The sequence below is a fragment of the Varanus komodoensis genome, unplaced genomic scaffold (genome assembly GCF_004798865.1).
Source record: "Varanus komodoensis strain SLA01 unplaced genomic scaffold, ASM479886v1 scaffold3, whole genome shotgun sequence".
NCBI classification, from domain to species: Eukaryota; Metazoa; Chordata; class Lepidosauria; order Squamata; family Varanidae; genus Varanus; species Varanus komodoensis.
Window position 1 is genome coordinate 64,500,871 of NW_025335761.1, and position 13,815 is coordinate 64,514,685.

A 13,815-nucleotide genomic window follows, 5' to 3' on the forward strand; every position below is an offset into this window, starting at 1 on the left:
GCAATTTCTCCCAATGGAGAGCTGTCACCAGTGGTTTCCCAAAGGTATTTGTATTGGGACCAAAGCCTTTCAACTTACTCATAAATTATCTGGAATTAGAAGAGGGTAGAGAGGTGGCCAAGCCTGCTGATGACACGAAACTTTTTAGGGTGGTTAAAACCAAAAGGGGTTTTGAGAAACTCCAACGAGATCTCTCCAAGCTGGGAGAAAGAACATCAAAGTGGCCAGTGCAGGTCAATCTAAGCAAGTTTAGAGTGATGCTCGTTGGAGGCAAAAAAATTCCAACTTCAAAAATCCAACTTTCAAGTATTGGCTGATGGGATCTGAGCTGGCAGTGATTGAGCAAGGAAGGGGTCTTGGGGGGGGAGGGGGCAGCTCAATGGAGATGTCATCCCAATGTTCAGTTGCTGTGAAGAAGGCCAACTCCATTCCAGGCATAAAAAGAAACAACAGAAAACAAAGCTGCCAGAATTTTACTTCCGATACAGATCTTTGCTGCCACCACACTTGGAATGTTGTGTCCAGTTCTCGTCGCCTTACCTGAAAAAGGACACCTCTGAGTTGAAAAAAGTGCGGAGAAGGGCGACCAAAATGATCCGGGGGCTGGAGCAGCAGCCTCAACTGGGACTGGCCGGCTTGGCAAAAAGGCAAGGAAGGGGAGACACGGAGGGGCCTAAATTAATGCACAGTGTGGAGGAAGGGGAGCGGGAGACAGTTTTCTCCTTTTCCCACAACACTTGAACCCAGGGTCATCCCATGCAGCTGATGGGTGGGAGATTTAGCACAGATAAAAGGAAGTCCTCTACACAGTTTGTGTCAAGGAATTTACCGCCACAGGAAGTGGCACAGGTTGCCACTTCCAAAAAGGAATCAGACAGATTCAATGGGGGGGGCGGGGGGGGGGGCTGTCAGTGGCTGCTGGCCTTGCTGGCCATGGGCTCCCTCCTTCACCAGAGGTGGCCTGGCTGCATAGCCCAGTCGCTGAGGAGCTGGGCAGGCCGAGCTCTTGCACCCAAACTGCTGGAGGGATCCTGCGAGCAGCTGCTTAGCCACCCTGTGGGCAGAGTGGTGGACTTGATGGTCTTTGGTCTGATCCAGGATGGGTGTTCTACTCTACTTGGCTGAAGATCTGAGCCCAGAAGAGACTTTTTCCCCCAAAGTAGACTTCTGCTCTTACCCCCATTATACTGTTGGCTTGGAGCCAGAGCAGCAGCAGCTGGAGAGGTTCCTGCCCCACTTCCTACAGCAAAGATTCTTCTGAATGGGGTACTGTGGGGCATTGTTAGTACCTTGGAACCAGTTTTCTTTTCGCCCCTCCAAAGGAGAACAGAAGACAGGCGTCCTCTCCTTGTGTGCATTTGGCAGGCAGCTTTCTGTTTTTGGGGTAAGCACCGGTGAGACTTGTCTGGTTGCTTCCCATAATTCTCCCAATTATCCTGCCAGTGCTATAGATGGCATCCACTCCCACCACGCACCCTTCCCGTCCTCTGCCGACAGGCCTGTGGTCACCTGAGTCCCAAGCCTTCTGGGAAAAGGGGAACATGGTTCCTTTTCTTACCCAGAATGTTAGAGGACACCTGCATGTTCTGCTTTATTTTTCTCTGCAAGGTTACTGCTAAGATTTAGCCTCTTACCCAGGTCTTTCAGCCTTTCCTCATAGAACAGTTTCTAGTCTGATCACCTTTGCATTTGTTCCAATTTGCCTGAATCCTTCTTAAACAGCAGGTTCCAGAATTGGACACCAGTGGTCTGACCGGTCAGCACAGAGCTATTTACTGCAAGGTCAGTCTGGCAGATGAACATTTAGTAGTTCCGGCAAAGATGTATAGGGAAGAGCAACATGTTTAATTACTGTCAAGCTACAGGTTCTGAAAGAATCATAATAGATTGACCATATCTGTTCTTTTCTGGGTTAGCTTAATTACTCTCACTATCTACAGAGACACCAAATCATATATAAGCTTTAATTCAAGTTATGATTATCCTTCAGATTCATGTAACATCAGAGAAGCATGGTCATACTATCAGTTCCAGTACTATTAATTGACCTAAATGAATGAGCTCCAATAGCACTGTGCAAACCACAAGATATAGGAGTTAAATAGATGGCCAGTCAGAATACATATGGATCTAATGAAAAAGGAAACAATATGTTAAATTCAAAAGATTTATTAACATAACCTCTCCCAAGTTTACGATTTTTTAAAAAACTGAATAAATAAAGCTTCCTCCAAGAAAGTTAAAGTACCACAAAACATTTGAAATGGAACAGCCACACCAATTTACAGTAGCTTTTTGTGGTTCAGTAATATTTGTAAAGCGAACTAGTCAGCTACAAAATTCTTAGTACCCTTCGTTGGCTTTTAATGCCCTGAAACTACACAAGGACAACCCCCTTCCAGTTGAAATGGCAGGAGGTGTGTTGTACATTTATTGCCAAATAAAGTTATCACAAAAGAAATGTGAAAGCATAAGAAGCCTGCAAGAGAAGGATTTCAGATGTGTCAATTTCACCGAATGGATCGATGTGGCATTTGCAGAGCACGTGGCGTGCCGTGACACTCCGCCTTTCCACCATTCCATGCGTTCTAGTATCCTGCTCCTCAAATATATTTTCAAATATGGGAAATTTTCATGTCAAACATTTGCTTCATGTTGAACTCGGGGCAGTCTGGGATACTGAGCAGCATCAGCTCAAACCCGTGGCGATTCTTTGCGTCGTCATTTCTACCAACTGTGATCACAACAGGGACCAGTCAGAACACTCAGGTGACTGTGCGAGAAGACAGCGCTCTTCTGGGGCCAATGAAATTCTGAGTTGAGTTAATGTGACAACTACATCTGGCAGACTTTGGATTTCTCATTCTTGCAAGACAGTAAAAATGCGTGAATCAGTCCTAGCATTACTTTCTCTGGCTGCCAGGGGCAAAAAAAGCAGCATAACACTTGTAAAAATACAAGGCGAGAAAAAGTATCAGGTAAAAATAGACCTTTGGCTAAAAACAATCCCTACCTTGAAATATTTGCTCTTGTCCCAGCTAGCAAAAAAGCATCTAATAGGCTTCACAGTGGCCAGGGAAACCTAAAACAATTAGTCTGCGGTATTTATTTGTTGTCCCATAACTAGAGGTAATCACTTCATTTGCAGCAAATTTAATTTCTTTAAAGAGAATGAAGGCAGTAGCACAAGTTCCTCCACCGACAGTCCATTACAACAGAAATTACAGCTGCAAGGTCTTTAATTGAAGAACCTTTGAGACATGTAGTTTTCCTCAGAAACTGAATACCCAAATTTTGTATAGAATGCTACATTCTTTGGCAGACACTCCAGAGTAATTTTGTAGCAATTCAGCCTCTTGCTCAGCAGTGTAAGAGTGGACATCAACCTAGAAGAAGAGAATTCATAAACAGTATGAATAATGAAATAAAAGCATGATCCTGAGGAGGGGCAAGGCTACTGTTTCAGCAACCTGGGACCACCACGTCCGTGCTCCACAACTACCCCCAGCCCCAGCGGGTCTGCCTGGACAGCTCTTGGTCTCATCTCAGGAAGAACAGGCGTGGGGCGGAGCTGTCGTGAGAAGGAAGTCTGAACAAATGTGCACCGTGAGACCGGTGCGTTTTGTGCCTAAGTGAAAATACGAACTGGGTTTCCCCACCCATAATCCCAGTACTCAGTTGTTGAGTCACGTTTAGCAGTTCAGGAGTTAAAAAGATGAGGTGCAAAATCTCCTTCAAAGCCCAGCCTAATTACAAATTCACCAGGTGCCCTAATTACAAATTCACCAGGTGAAATGATTTCTCAACCTTGCCTCACACAACCTACCCTGTGGCGCTAACACTGGCCGACTGACAGGTTTGTTCTAAAGATTACTAAAGATTAGGGTTTAACTAGTTTGAAGATATTTTAGTGTTTTACTAGTTTAAAGATGTAAAGATAAAGGGCTTACTATTTTACTAGTTTAAAGATTGTGAGTTAGGCACTTGACAAGTGCTGTGGAAACGGCACTACACAGTGTTCTGTGAGAAGGGCAACGCTACGGAGTGTGTTTTCGGGACCCAAACGCCCTTTGTGATTCGCACACAGAAATGTGGTGAGCAAAACGGAGGTTCCTGTGCCTCTTTGTCAAAGGATGTTGGGAAGTCATACCCATGAATAACTACTTACAGTTTGCCAAGCTGTTTTCCTCGACACTCCCCACTTACGACGACATCTTCTATTCTTCCCCTCTGAAAACAGACACCATTTAATCACGGAGTATCAGGAAGTACTAAAGCTCAGTTGTTAGAATACATTGTCTCAGCAAACATACCTTTGCACAGGAGTGCGTGAATTTATGCTCTATGACTAAAGTTGCCGTAGCCACAATTTCCTGTAGTTTCGTATCTTCCACAACGGTCACATAGTAGTCCCCAGAGTTCTTCATGCGTTCAAATGTTTCTGTGGAATGCCAAGCCCACAGGATTGCTGTCGTTAAATACACCCCTGCTATTCTTGCCCGGCTCTGTGTGTATCCATGCAAGTGGTACCCAGGATATACTAGTCCCAACTGGGGCAGGCAGATGAACAGGATACGTGGGGATGCCTCCCTGTTAGGCAAGCAACTGCCACGCACAGCTGACATGGTGGACAAACTCACAGGTTAGCCAAGAAGCAGGCCAGGCAATGGCCTCCGTCACTACCTAAACCTTCCTTCCACCCAGAGGACATGATTTCTGGAGCTTTCTGAGAAAGCATTTGTTGTTGTTAGTCATGAGGTTGCGTCCGATTCATCACGACCCCATGGACAACATTCCTCCAGGCCCTCCTGTCCTCCATCATCCCTCGGAGTCCACCCAAGCCCTCACCCACCACCCCAGTGACCCCCTCCAGCCACCTCATCCCCTGCCGTCCCCTTCTCCTTTTGCCTTCAATCGTTCCCAGCATCAGGGTCTTCTCCAGTGAGTCCTTCCTTCTCATTAGGTGGCCAAAGTATTTGAGTTTCTGAAAAGCATAGCCAATTCTTGCTGTTCCCCTTTTCCAAAGAGCAAAAAACATCAAGATACTCACTGATGAATTGTTCAGGGCTGACAATTCCAGTTTCAGTCAGCTGACTCAAAACTTTTAAAAAGCCTGTAATAAAAAGGATGGTTTCCATAAATCAGGGCAAGCATAAACCTCATTACTCCAGCATTTCAAATATAGATGCCAAAAGCAGCATGTATTTCACTATTCAAACAATTTGTGAAACAGAGTGATTTAAGAAGCCGCTGCATCCCCACTGAGCATGGTTTCCACGTGCAGCAAAATAGGAAAGATCTTTAGGCTTGAACACAGGCAGTAGTGATAACTAGGAAGCGGAGTAATTTCAGCAATGCAGAAAGGGTAGCTGAGCTCCCCTATCAAAAAGCAACCGCCCTGCTCCTTCCTGAATGCGTTTATGCACTAAGCCTGGCTTAGGCTCCTTGCAACGCTCCAGATGTTTTTGTCTATAATTCTTACTGAATAGCATAGCCAATGCTGAGGGATCATGGGAGCTTTCATTCAAAATATCGGGAAGGTCACAAACTACCCAGTCCTAGGCTGTGGGGTACCACATACAAGCCATATTGTCAGTTTATTACACTTAAAAGCCACTTTTCCTATTCTGTAACTTAAAAAAAAAAATTCATGAGTGGCTCACATCTTTCTCCTCCTGCTCTCAATCTTCTCCCCACCACAACCACCCTGTGAGGTAGGTCAGGCTGAGACTGTTATGACTGGCCCAAAGTCACCCAGCTGGATCCATGGCTGAGCGGGGCCCTGAACCCAGATTTCCTGAGCACCAGGAGTAACAAAAAGCCATCAGGAGTTCCCTGTTCCTTTGGCCAACAGGGCAAAATCCCGCCCAGAGTTTTCCTGATTCCTCAGTTACTGGAACAGGCAGTGGATTCAGCACATGCCAAATGCAAACTTGGGGAACTAAACAAGTGTATCAAAAACAGAGGTGGAGGGCGCTAAAACAGGCAAGCTAAAAGGAATAACGGGGAATAAAAATGGGAGAATGGGACAGGGAGTTGGAAAGAAACAATTGTACAATTCAAAGCCAGGCAAGCACCCCCAAACCCAGGGCCTTGTTGGCTCACTTGGGCGAGAGAACAACTAAGCTAACCCCGACCTCAGCTAGACACAGAAACCCTACTCCAACAAAGGCAGGATCCGTAGGGTGTCACAGCATTCTCCCATACAGGGAGTACAAGGATTCCCCAGGAAGGAAGGAAGGAAGGAAGGAAGGAAGGAAGGAAGGAAGGAAGGAAGGACCTCTCTGTTCCCCAGCCTTTACCCCCCACCCCTGCTGCTCAGCTGACCCATCTCCCAGTCCTTGAAAACATCACAAGGGGAGGAGGATGCCTCCCAAGCCTTTGGGCACCAGGTTCTTGCTAAGCTGGCACCTGGATGTACAGCATTAACCCTTCCTTGGCTCCCTGTGGGTCCAAGAGCCGGTTCACGTCACACCAGTTGCGTGCTCTTAACCACTGCACTGCACCACACACAAACTGTACCTCTGTTGATGTCAGCAGGGCAAAGCGGTCTCAAGACCAGCCCTTCGCCTGGATCTGCAGGAGAAATGGCAGGGGAAAATGTCACGGTGTTCTGAGTCCAGTCCAGTCCCTGAAGGAGGCAAGGGTCATACAGGGGGGTGCTGTCGGCCTTTATCGTTGCTGCAGGCATCATGGCAGCTCAGGCTGGAACTGGCGCACTGAAACACAACTGCCATTAGCAAACTCCTTGCTGCTATTTTTAAACGTATGTACTGCTTTCCTGAACTATTCTGTAAATCACCACACTGTACTATCCACTTACTTTGTGTTCCTTAGAACAGTCTTCAGTGGCTTGATTCATTCACACATTAGCATTAACTCACGGTTTATTTAACCCCTGAGAAGCTGTGATACGTGAATCCAGCCGTGCTAACAAATCATGAGTTGCTGAAACCAGAGGTTGTCATTACACGTGAACCCAAAAACTGAGTTGTCCATGGGCTGCTTTGGCAGACTACAGAGATAGCTGCAAACTTAAAAACAAAAAACAGTACTGCTTTATGTATCAAAACTTCCTAACGGTGAAGTAAAGCTTCAAGGATTGAAAAAACAAACAAACCATGGTTTGCCTGCCAGACAACCCTCTCTCTTGATAGGCAACAAACTGCAGGTCAGCATTACACTTGCCTCCATTAAGGGAGAAACTGATAGTGTAATATTGTTAATTTGTTTTATATTTTTAATGTATTATATTTTAATTTATGTTGTGAGCCGCCCCGAGGCTTCGGCAAATGGGGCGGCATAGAAATGTTTTAAATAAATAGATAGATAGATAGCGATAGATAGATAGAAGACCCCCAGCAAAACATGTTAAGGAACATCTGCTTCACCGTTAACTTTTATCCCGGGCTAAGAAATGCTGGGCTAAAGGAACCCAGGGAAGATCATTTCAATTTTGGCAGAAAGATCACACTGAGATAGGCATGCTGATGCTCTTCAACCAGCCATCTATTCCTTATTTCGCTGACAGAATATAAATCTGTCTCTCTATAGATCTAGATACATAGCAAGGGAGGAAAAGAAAAAAAAATAGTGGTACAAGGCACCTTAATGTCTGTAATAGAACAAAGGTTAATGACATTAAAGTTATATTTACCTTTCCATCATAAGAAAACTTTGAACTAAAAGCAGGGAGGGTGGAGGCTTAGGTTACATAAACATTCCAGATGCAGTACAATCGTTACGATAATGAAGTCCATTATAATTTTCATTTTAGAAAAATAATCTTTCACAAAGCAAGGCCTACTGCAATATATTTTGAAGTTCATATTGTAATATTTGTGAGGAGAAATTTGCTGTCCAGAGAAAACAGAAATGCAAGCAGGGTTATGTTCAGCTACTGCCTAGTGCTATCATAGCTTCTGAGTAGACTATGAAATAGGCAGAAGCATTTCAACACTCTCCTCTTGCGTATCAGCAGGAAAAATCTCAGATGCACTGAAAAACCTCCAGCAGAGAGGTCACACACACCTGCTCAAGCCCAAGCCCAAGCCAACTCACTGCACTGACTGAGCTATTAATCAACGTACCACCTACAGCAGGGGTGACGACCCTTCAGCCCATAAGCCATGGTCAGCTTACAGGGCTTGGGTCTAGCCCACAACCTCCATTTTAGTGGGCAGGGTAAGAGGTAAGATGGTGGCGAGAAAGACAGCATGACAGAGGGCAGAAAGGAGAGGGCATATGTGATGCCCGTGAACCAAAGCACAACATAGTGACTTCTGTGCTCTAAACCACAGAACCATTATCTTGAGACCAGTAAAATTGGTGGACAGACTTCACTTTGCAGCCAATCAGTTGTTTTCTTGTTTAATCTTAGATTCTTAACAAAAGAAAAAAAAATCAAGAGGGGCAAGGAACCTGACAGGTGCCCAAAGGTACCTAAACAGTTGGACATGCACATGGTGGGCATGTCGTGAGCGGAGCCGGCTGGAGCCAGGGGTCAGACTAGATGGCCCGGGAGGCCCCTTCTGACTCGCTCTGTTTCTATGTTACATGGTAGAAACCTTTGCCCTAGACAGTTGTAAGTGCATGCAGCCCTTGGATGAAAATGGTGCTTCTTATTCCAAATCCAGAGGGTGCCAAATATAAAGGCCAGGATTCCAAGAGCCACATAACTAGTTCCACATGCCCAAACTGGTCTGGCATACACTCTGTCCACCTGCGCTACGTATTAAGCAACTTTTGAAAACAGGGATTCTTTTAAAAGCAGTTTATAATGTAAGAATAAAAGACGAGCCCTGATGGACCACACCAAATGCCCAGACCAAATGGAGTCCTCTTTAAGCCTGTCCGAACTGGTAGCCATCATTGCAAATTGTGGTGTGAAAATGAAATCAAAAGGGCATTCCATCATTTAACTACAGGGTGCCCCAAATGACTGACATCATTTCGTAGTCTAACAACACAGCCGATTCTCGCGCAAACGATCTCAAATTTTAACAAAATGTGTGCAAACTAACTAATGTTAGTTATGCAATGTTACGCAAGACACGCTAAGTGTGTTTGGCAGGAGGTGGACTACCGACTGGACTTGTGTCGCGTCACAGGCAGTGCACATATTGAACATGTGTGAAGCTTTGTGAAATCGGTTATAAAATCTACATCCCTTTGAATCTCGTTTGAATTTTGATAAATAAATGTTTTATTGTTCAACATGAAGCCTATTTAATTTCATTTGCCTAGGACATGTAGTTACTCAGATATTCACGTTTCAAATAATGTCAATTTTTTGGGGACACCCTGTACTATGGATTCCCCAGTGAACAAAGATGGTTGCTGGCTCAACCTAGCCAGATCCCCTCCATACTATATTTTTAATTTTTATTTGGTACGTTATTGTGTTGCCCTTCATGTCTTTAACTGTTGTGAACTGTCCGTTCGAGCTTTGGCTGTTGGGGGCTACAGAAATGTAATGAACAGATCTACATATTGTGTGAGAAGGTCTTATCTTTTATTTGTCCTGAAACAAATCATTCAGCTTCCCTGGATAATCCCTTTGGGTTCTAGAATTACACCATTTTATATACTGCTGTTGCTCATGTTTTTGCTAAGACAAGCAGTCCAAGACATCATTCCTAACAAGGCGACTTCTTTTCTTTTATAACTTTTCTTTTATAACTTCTTTTATATCGTTTATATTTTTTATTTATTTTATATTATCAATTTTAATTTTATATTGTTATTTTTGTATTGTATTGTATTTTATTGTGTTGTAAGCCGCCCCGAGGCTTTGGCAAGGGGCGGCATAGAAATGTTCTAATAATAATAACAACAACAACAACAACAACCCCCACTTCATGTTGTTGTCCTTTTCTGCACCTTTTCCAGCTGTACAATAAAGCTTTTTAAGGTGCAATGACCAGAATTCTGTCTTGTGCTGCCAAATATGGTCACACCATAGATTTGTGTAACAGACATGTGATACTGGCAGTTTTGTTTCACTTCATTTTCTGATGGTGCCCACCCTGGAGCCTTTTTCACAGCAGTCACACACTGGGTTGAGACCTTCATTGCACACATTTGTTCTCAAAATTTTTCTTGGACAGACTCCACTAACTCGAGGATAGGCTGGAAATGCACATGACAGGCATGTTGTGAGCGGAGATGGCTACAGCTGGGGGTCAGACTAGATGGCCCAGGAGGTCCCTTCTGACTTGCTCGGCTCCTATGTTTCTAACTCAGATCCCATCAGCACAAGTGGGAAATAAAAATTGTTTACTGGATGTGTATCACTTTAAATAGTCACTGAGAGTCTTTACAAGGAAAAGTCAAAATTCCTCAGGCCTTGCATAGAAGTTTTTCTGAAGGCAGCTGCTTTCTGTAACATTTGCAGCTCCACAGCACATGCCAGGCACATTCTGCTACCTTCTGGAATACTCCATCTCTGATCAGTGGTGGTTCTATTATGTCCAAATCTGAACACTGTAAGTTACCCATGCGTTAAATAACACAGTTAATCAAACTACTAACAGTTTAACCTACAATTAACCTATAGAGCCTTGCTTCCAATGTCATGTAGCTATTCCTGGGGAGGGGGGGAATATTCAAAATAGCCACAGAACACATCTGGCAAAATGTTGGTTAATAAACCCCCAATTTCCACAGTTAAATGTGAGCTGGGTTTTGACTTCAACATCTACTAGCATCTTGTTACCTTACCCAAAAATATGTTTTTATTTAGGCAACCTTTTGATATTTAGGCTGATTTAAAACTAGTTGGTTTGGTGCTGTTTATTTCGTTGAACTTTTTGCCAGATATTGCTTTTTGCTTTATTTTAGTTAAGATTCTGTTTTTAATCTGGATTTCAGCATTGGCTGCCTTGTTTGACACAAAGCTGGGATATAAATTTTAAAAAGCCAGAAATGAGAGGATCAATCAGCAGCATTTCCCCTTAACACATTTATTACAGGATAGGCATTTATCTCAAATTCCACTTAATCTGCAGAAGCAACTTCAGTTCAGGCCAGTGCTAGAACATAATATGGCGTGAAGAAATGTTTGCTATAATGTGGAGAAAGTAAATAAGGAAACAGCTTGTTTTTTTTCCCATTCTTCCTACTGCACCGGACACAAGTTCCGCTTTGCTTGACAGGTACAACACCTGACAGCAAAATGAGAATATATGAAAAAGAAAATCTAAGACTGAGAATGAGTCCCATTAGTCTAGCATTTTTTGTGATATCTCTACACACATAATGATTTTATAGATGAGTGATAAAAGGTCTTCGTAGATTCTCTGGTGCTTACCGGTCCTTTAAAGCTTTGTGGAAAAAATGAAATACACATGCTTCTCCAAGAAGCAACTTTTTGGGGGTGGGAGAAAAATTTTGCCTGATAGAGGTACCTCTGAAAGATAAATGCCACACAGCTTTCACTAATCCCATGCATCCTTTTCTCTGGTGGTCTCCATGCAAGCATGCGCCTGTTCATTGGAAGTCCAGCCCAGGTTCCCCTTCGCAGCTGGACCCCCGCAGATGCTGCTGCTCAAAGCCCCACTTCCAGCCCCTGAGGGCATTTCCATGCATTGGGCAGCAGCAAACCTGTTCGCCAGAAAACGTCCATTATATGGGGGCCCTGAGCCTGGCACTAACCGCACCTTTACGAAGGTTCAGGTGTGCACCTTAAAAGCAACGTGCAAGCCGGGCCTCCTCACCCGGAGGCCGCGCTGCCCTTTCAGAAAGGTCCCGCCGCCCGCCTGCCAGGGCGGAGGCTGCCACGCCAGGGGGGGGGGGCTGTGCCGCCCTGCCGACAGCCCCGCAAGGTAGGCCGGTGTGCCCGCAGAGGCGGTCTGGACACCGGTCCCCCGGTGCGGCGGGCGACGCAGCGCCACTGGCCGCGAGAGGCTTCGCGGAGTGGAAGGCACTCTGCACATGGCCAGGGGCGCTCCGCGGTGCGTCAGCACCCACACCGCGCGCTCCGGGGCTGAGCCCCCGCCACGCTCTGCGCGCCCCGGAGGCTCTTCCCGCCGCAACCGCCGCCCCCCAACCCGCGCGCGCGCCCCCCGCTCCCCCCAACGGGCCTCCTCTCCGCCGCGCCGCGCCGCGCGCCCCCCACTCACGCGCACGCCCTCCGTCCCGCGACGCCGGCTCAGCTTCCGAGAGCGCGCGCGCGCGAGCCCAAGCCGCGTTCCTCGACTGACGTGGCCACTAGGGCGGGGCGAGACTGTGCCGACCGGGCGGAGAGACTGGCCAATCAGGAAACGCGTTCCCTCTTCCTGCCCCCAACGGTCTGGGCTCATATCACTTGGCCCCACCCAATGACGCATGAATGGGTCTCTCGCGCGCGCATGCGCCTCTCTCTGAGTAAGAAAGGCGGGAAAATGACCGAGATTTAACGACCGCTCGGCTAGGCGCATGCGCACGGGCTGCCTCCTTTGCGCGCGGGAATGGGCCGTTGGTCTGCGGCCTCTCTCGATTTGCGAAGCGTGCCTCCCCTCAGTCGTCGTCTTGTTCTTCTTCATCAAATAAGTACATAAATAGCAAGGTTTTAAAAGTGCCTTGCAAAGTTACAGACAAGCACCCAGGTCCTTGTCCAGAGCAGCCTGCAATCTAAAATCTAAATACTTGTCTGGTTACAAGTATTTGACTATGGAGCATTTATATGCTGCTAACCATAACTAATTCCATAAGTAGTTTGCATACCAATTGCTATTGCAAAATAGTAATAGTACAATCACAATCAAAATGCACATTCTCCTCCTGCCAGAGATGGGGCTGGCATTTGGGGCAGGGGCTGGAGGGTAGAGGAAGACTCCTTGCTGGTGTTGCCAATTGAAGCACCCAGAAACACCCCAGAAGTAGTTGGCCAGAGGGAGGCCACATTGTAGAAACACCACAGTTATACTGCCCCAGAAGGGAGAGGGGATAAGAACAAAATGATCTTCGTGTAACCCACAGCTAACACACTAGCCTGACCTTGAATACAGTAATCAAAGGGGCAGTGGACACTGGTTGCAGCCTCCATGAAAGTTGCAAATGTGCAGGGAGTAAGAACATGGCAAGCCTGTGTGAATCTCGAGCAGATAAGAAATGTCCAGTCCTTGACAGAAGAAAGGACTCTTTGAAGCAAACAGCAAAGCATGGGGTGCAAACACTGATGTACTGATGCCTTAGATGTATGTTAGGTGACCTGATTGCTTATGTAGGGCATAAAAGGCATGTACTGAGGAGCAGCTTTTGAGACACTGCTTTGGGCTGCGTATCCCCTTTCGCCACCCTTTATTCTATAGTGCACTAGAATAAAGCTGGTTTGGCGCTAAGTCTCGTCTCAGGCTCCTTCAACTCGGGTCTGGGGTCCACCTGAGCTCGCCCCAAGCTGCTGACCAGCTGAGTTCGGGAGCACATCCTGGCCTATTCAGTACATATTCCCAAGAATAACTTCTTTAAAAGAACACCTTCCCCTGTTGTGTATTTTCAGCACAGGCACATCAGGACATGGACCTTTGGGGAGACAAATCCTGACCCTCCAACTCTCCTCAAACCCAGACCAGCCAATGCTGAGGGGCAGCTGATGGGAACTGTAGTCCAAAGCACATGGCAGGCCACACTGCCCAGCCCTGGCTTAAATCTCTCTGCCCCACTCTTGTATTGCCACTCTTGGTGGGAATGAGGAGAATTGCCCCATGACATCTCCCCACACCCCCCAATACACACACACACACAACATTCTCATTTCTTTCTGGGAGAAGAATAATTCTAATTAGAGATTCAAAATGTCTGCTCTGGTAGTGCGAACAACTCTGGCGCAATAGG

The 13,815-nt window shown here is 46.0% G+C and overlaps 1 protein-coding gene across 1 annotated transcript; it reads right to left on the reverse strand.

Annotated features, from left to right (window-relative positions):
• Window positions 1-2,153: 2,153 nt before the first annotated feature.
• On the reverse strand, window positions 2,154-12,209 carry GNPNAT1 (glucosamine-phosphate N-acetyltransferase 1). Its single transcript, XM_044436654.1, has 6 exons — window positions 12,123-12,209; window positions 6,523-6,719; window positions 5,051-5,113; window positions 4,314-4,441; window positions 4,169-4,230; window positions 2,154-3,386 (listed from the first exon to the last, which is right to left on the reverse strand). Exons 2-6 carry the CDS (start codon window positions 6,692-6,694, stop codon window positions 3,239-3,241), a joined length of 573 nt encoding a protein of 190 aa, XP_044292589.1. The 5' UTR covers window positions 6,695-6,719; window positions 12,123-12,209; the 3' UTR covers window positions 2,154-3,238.
• Between the last annotated feature and the right edge of the window lie 1,606 nt (window positions 12,210-13,815).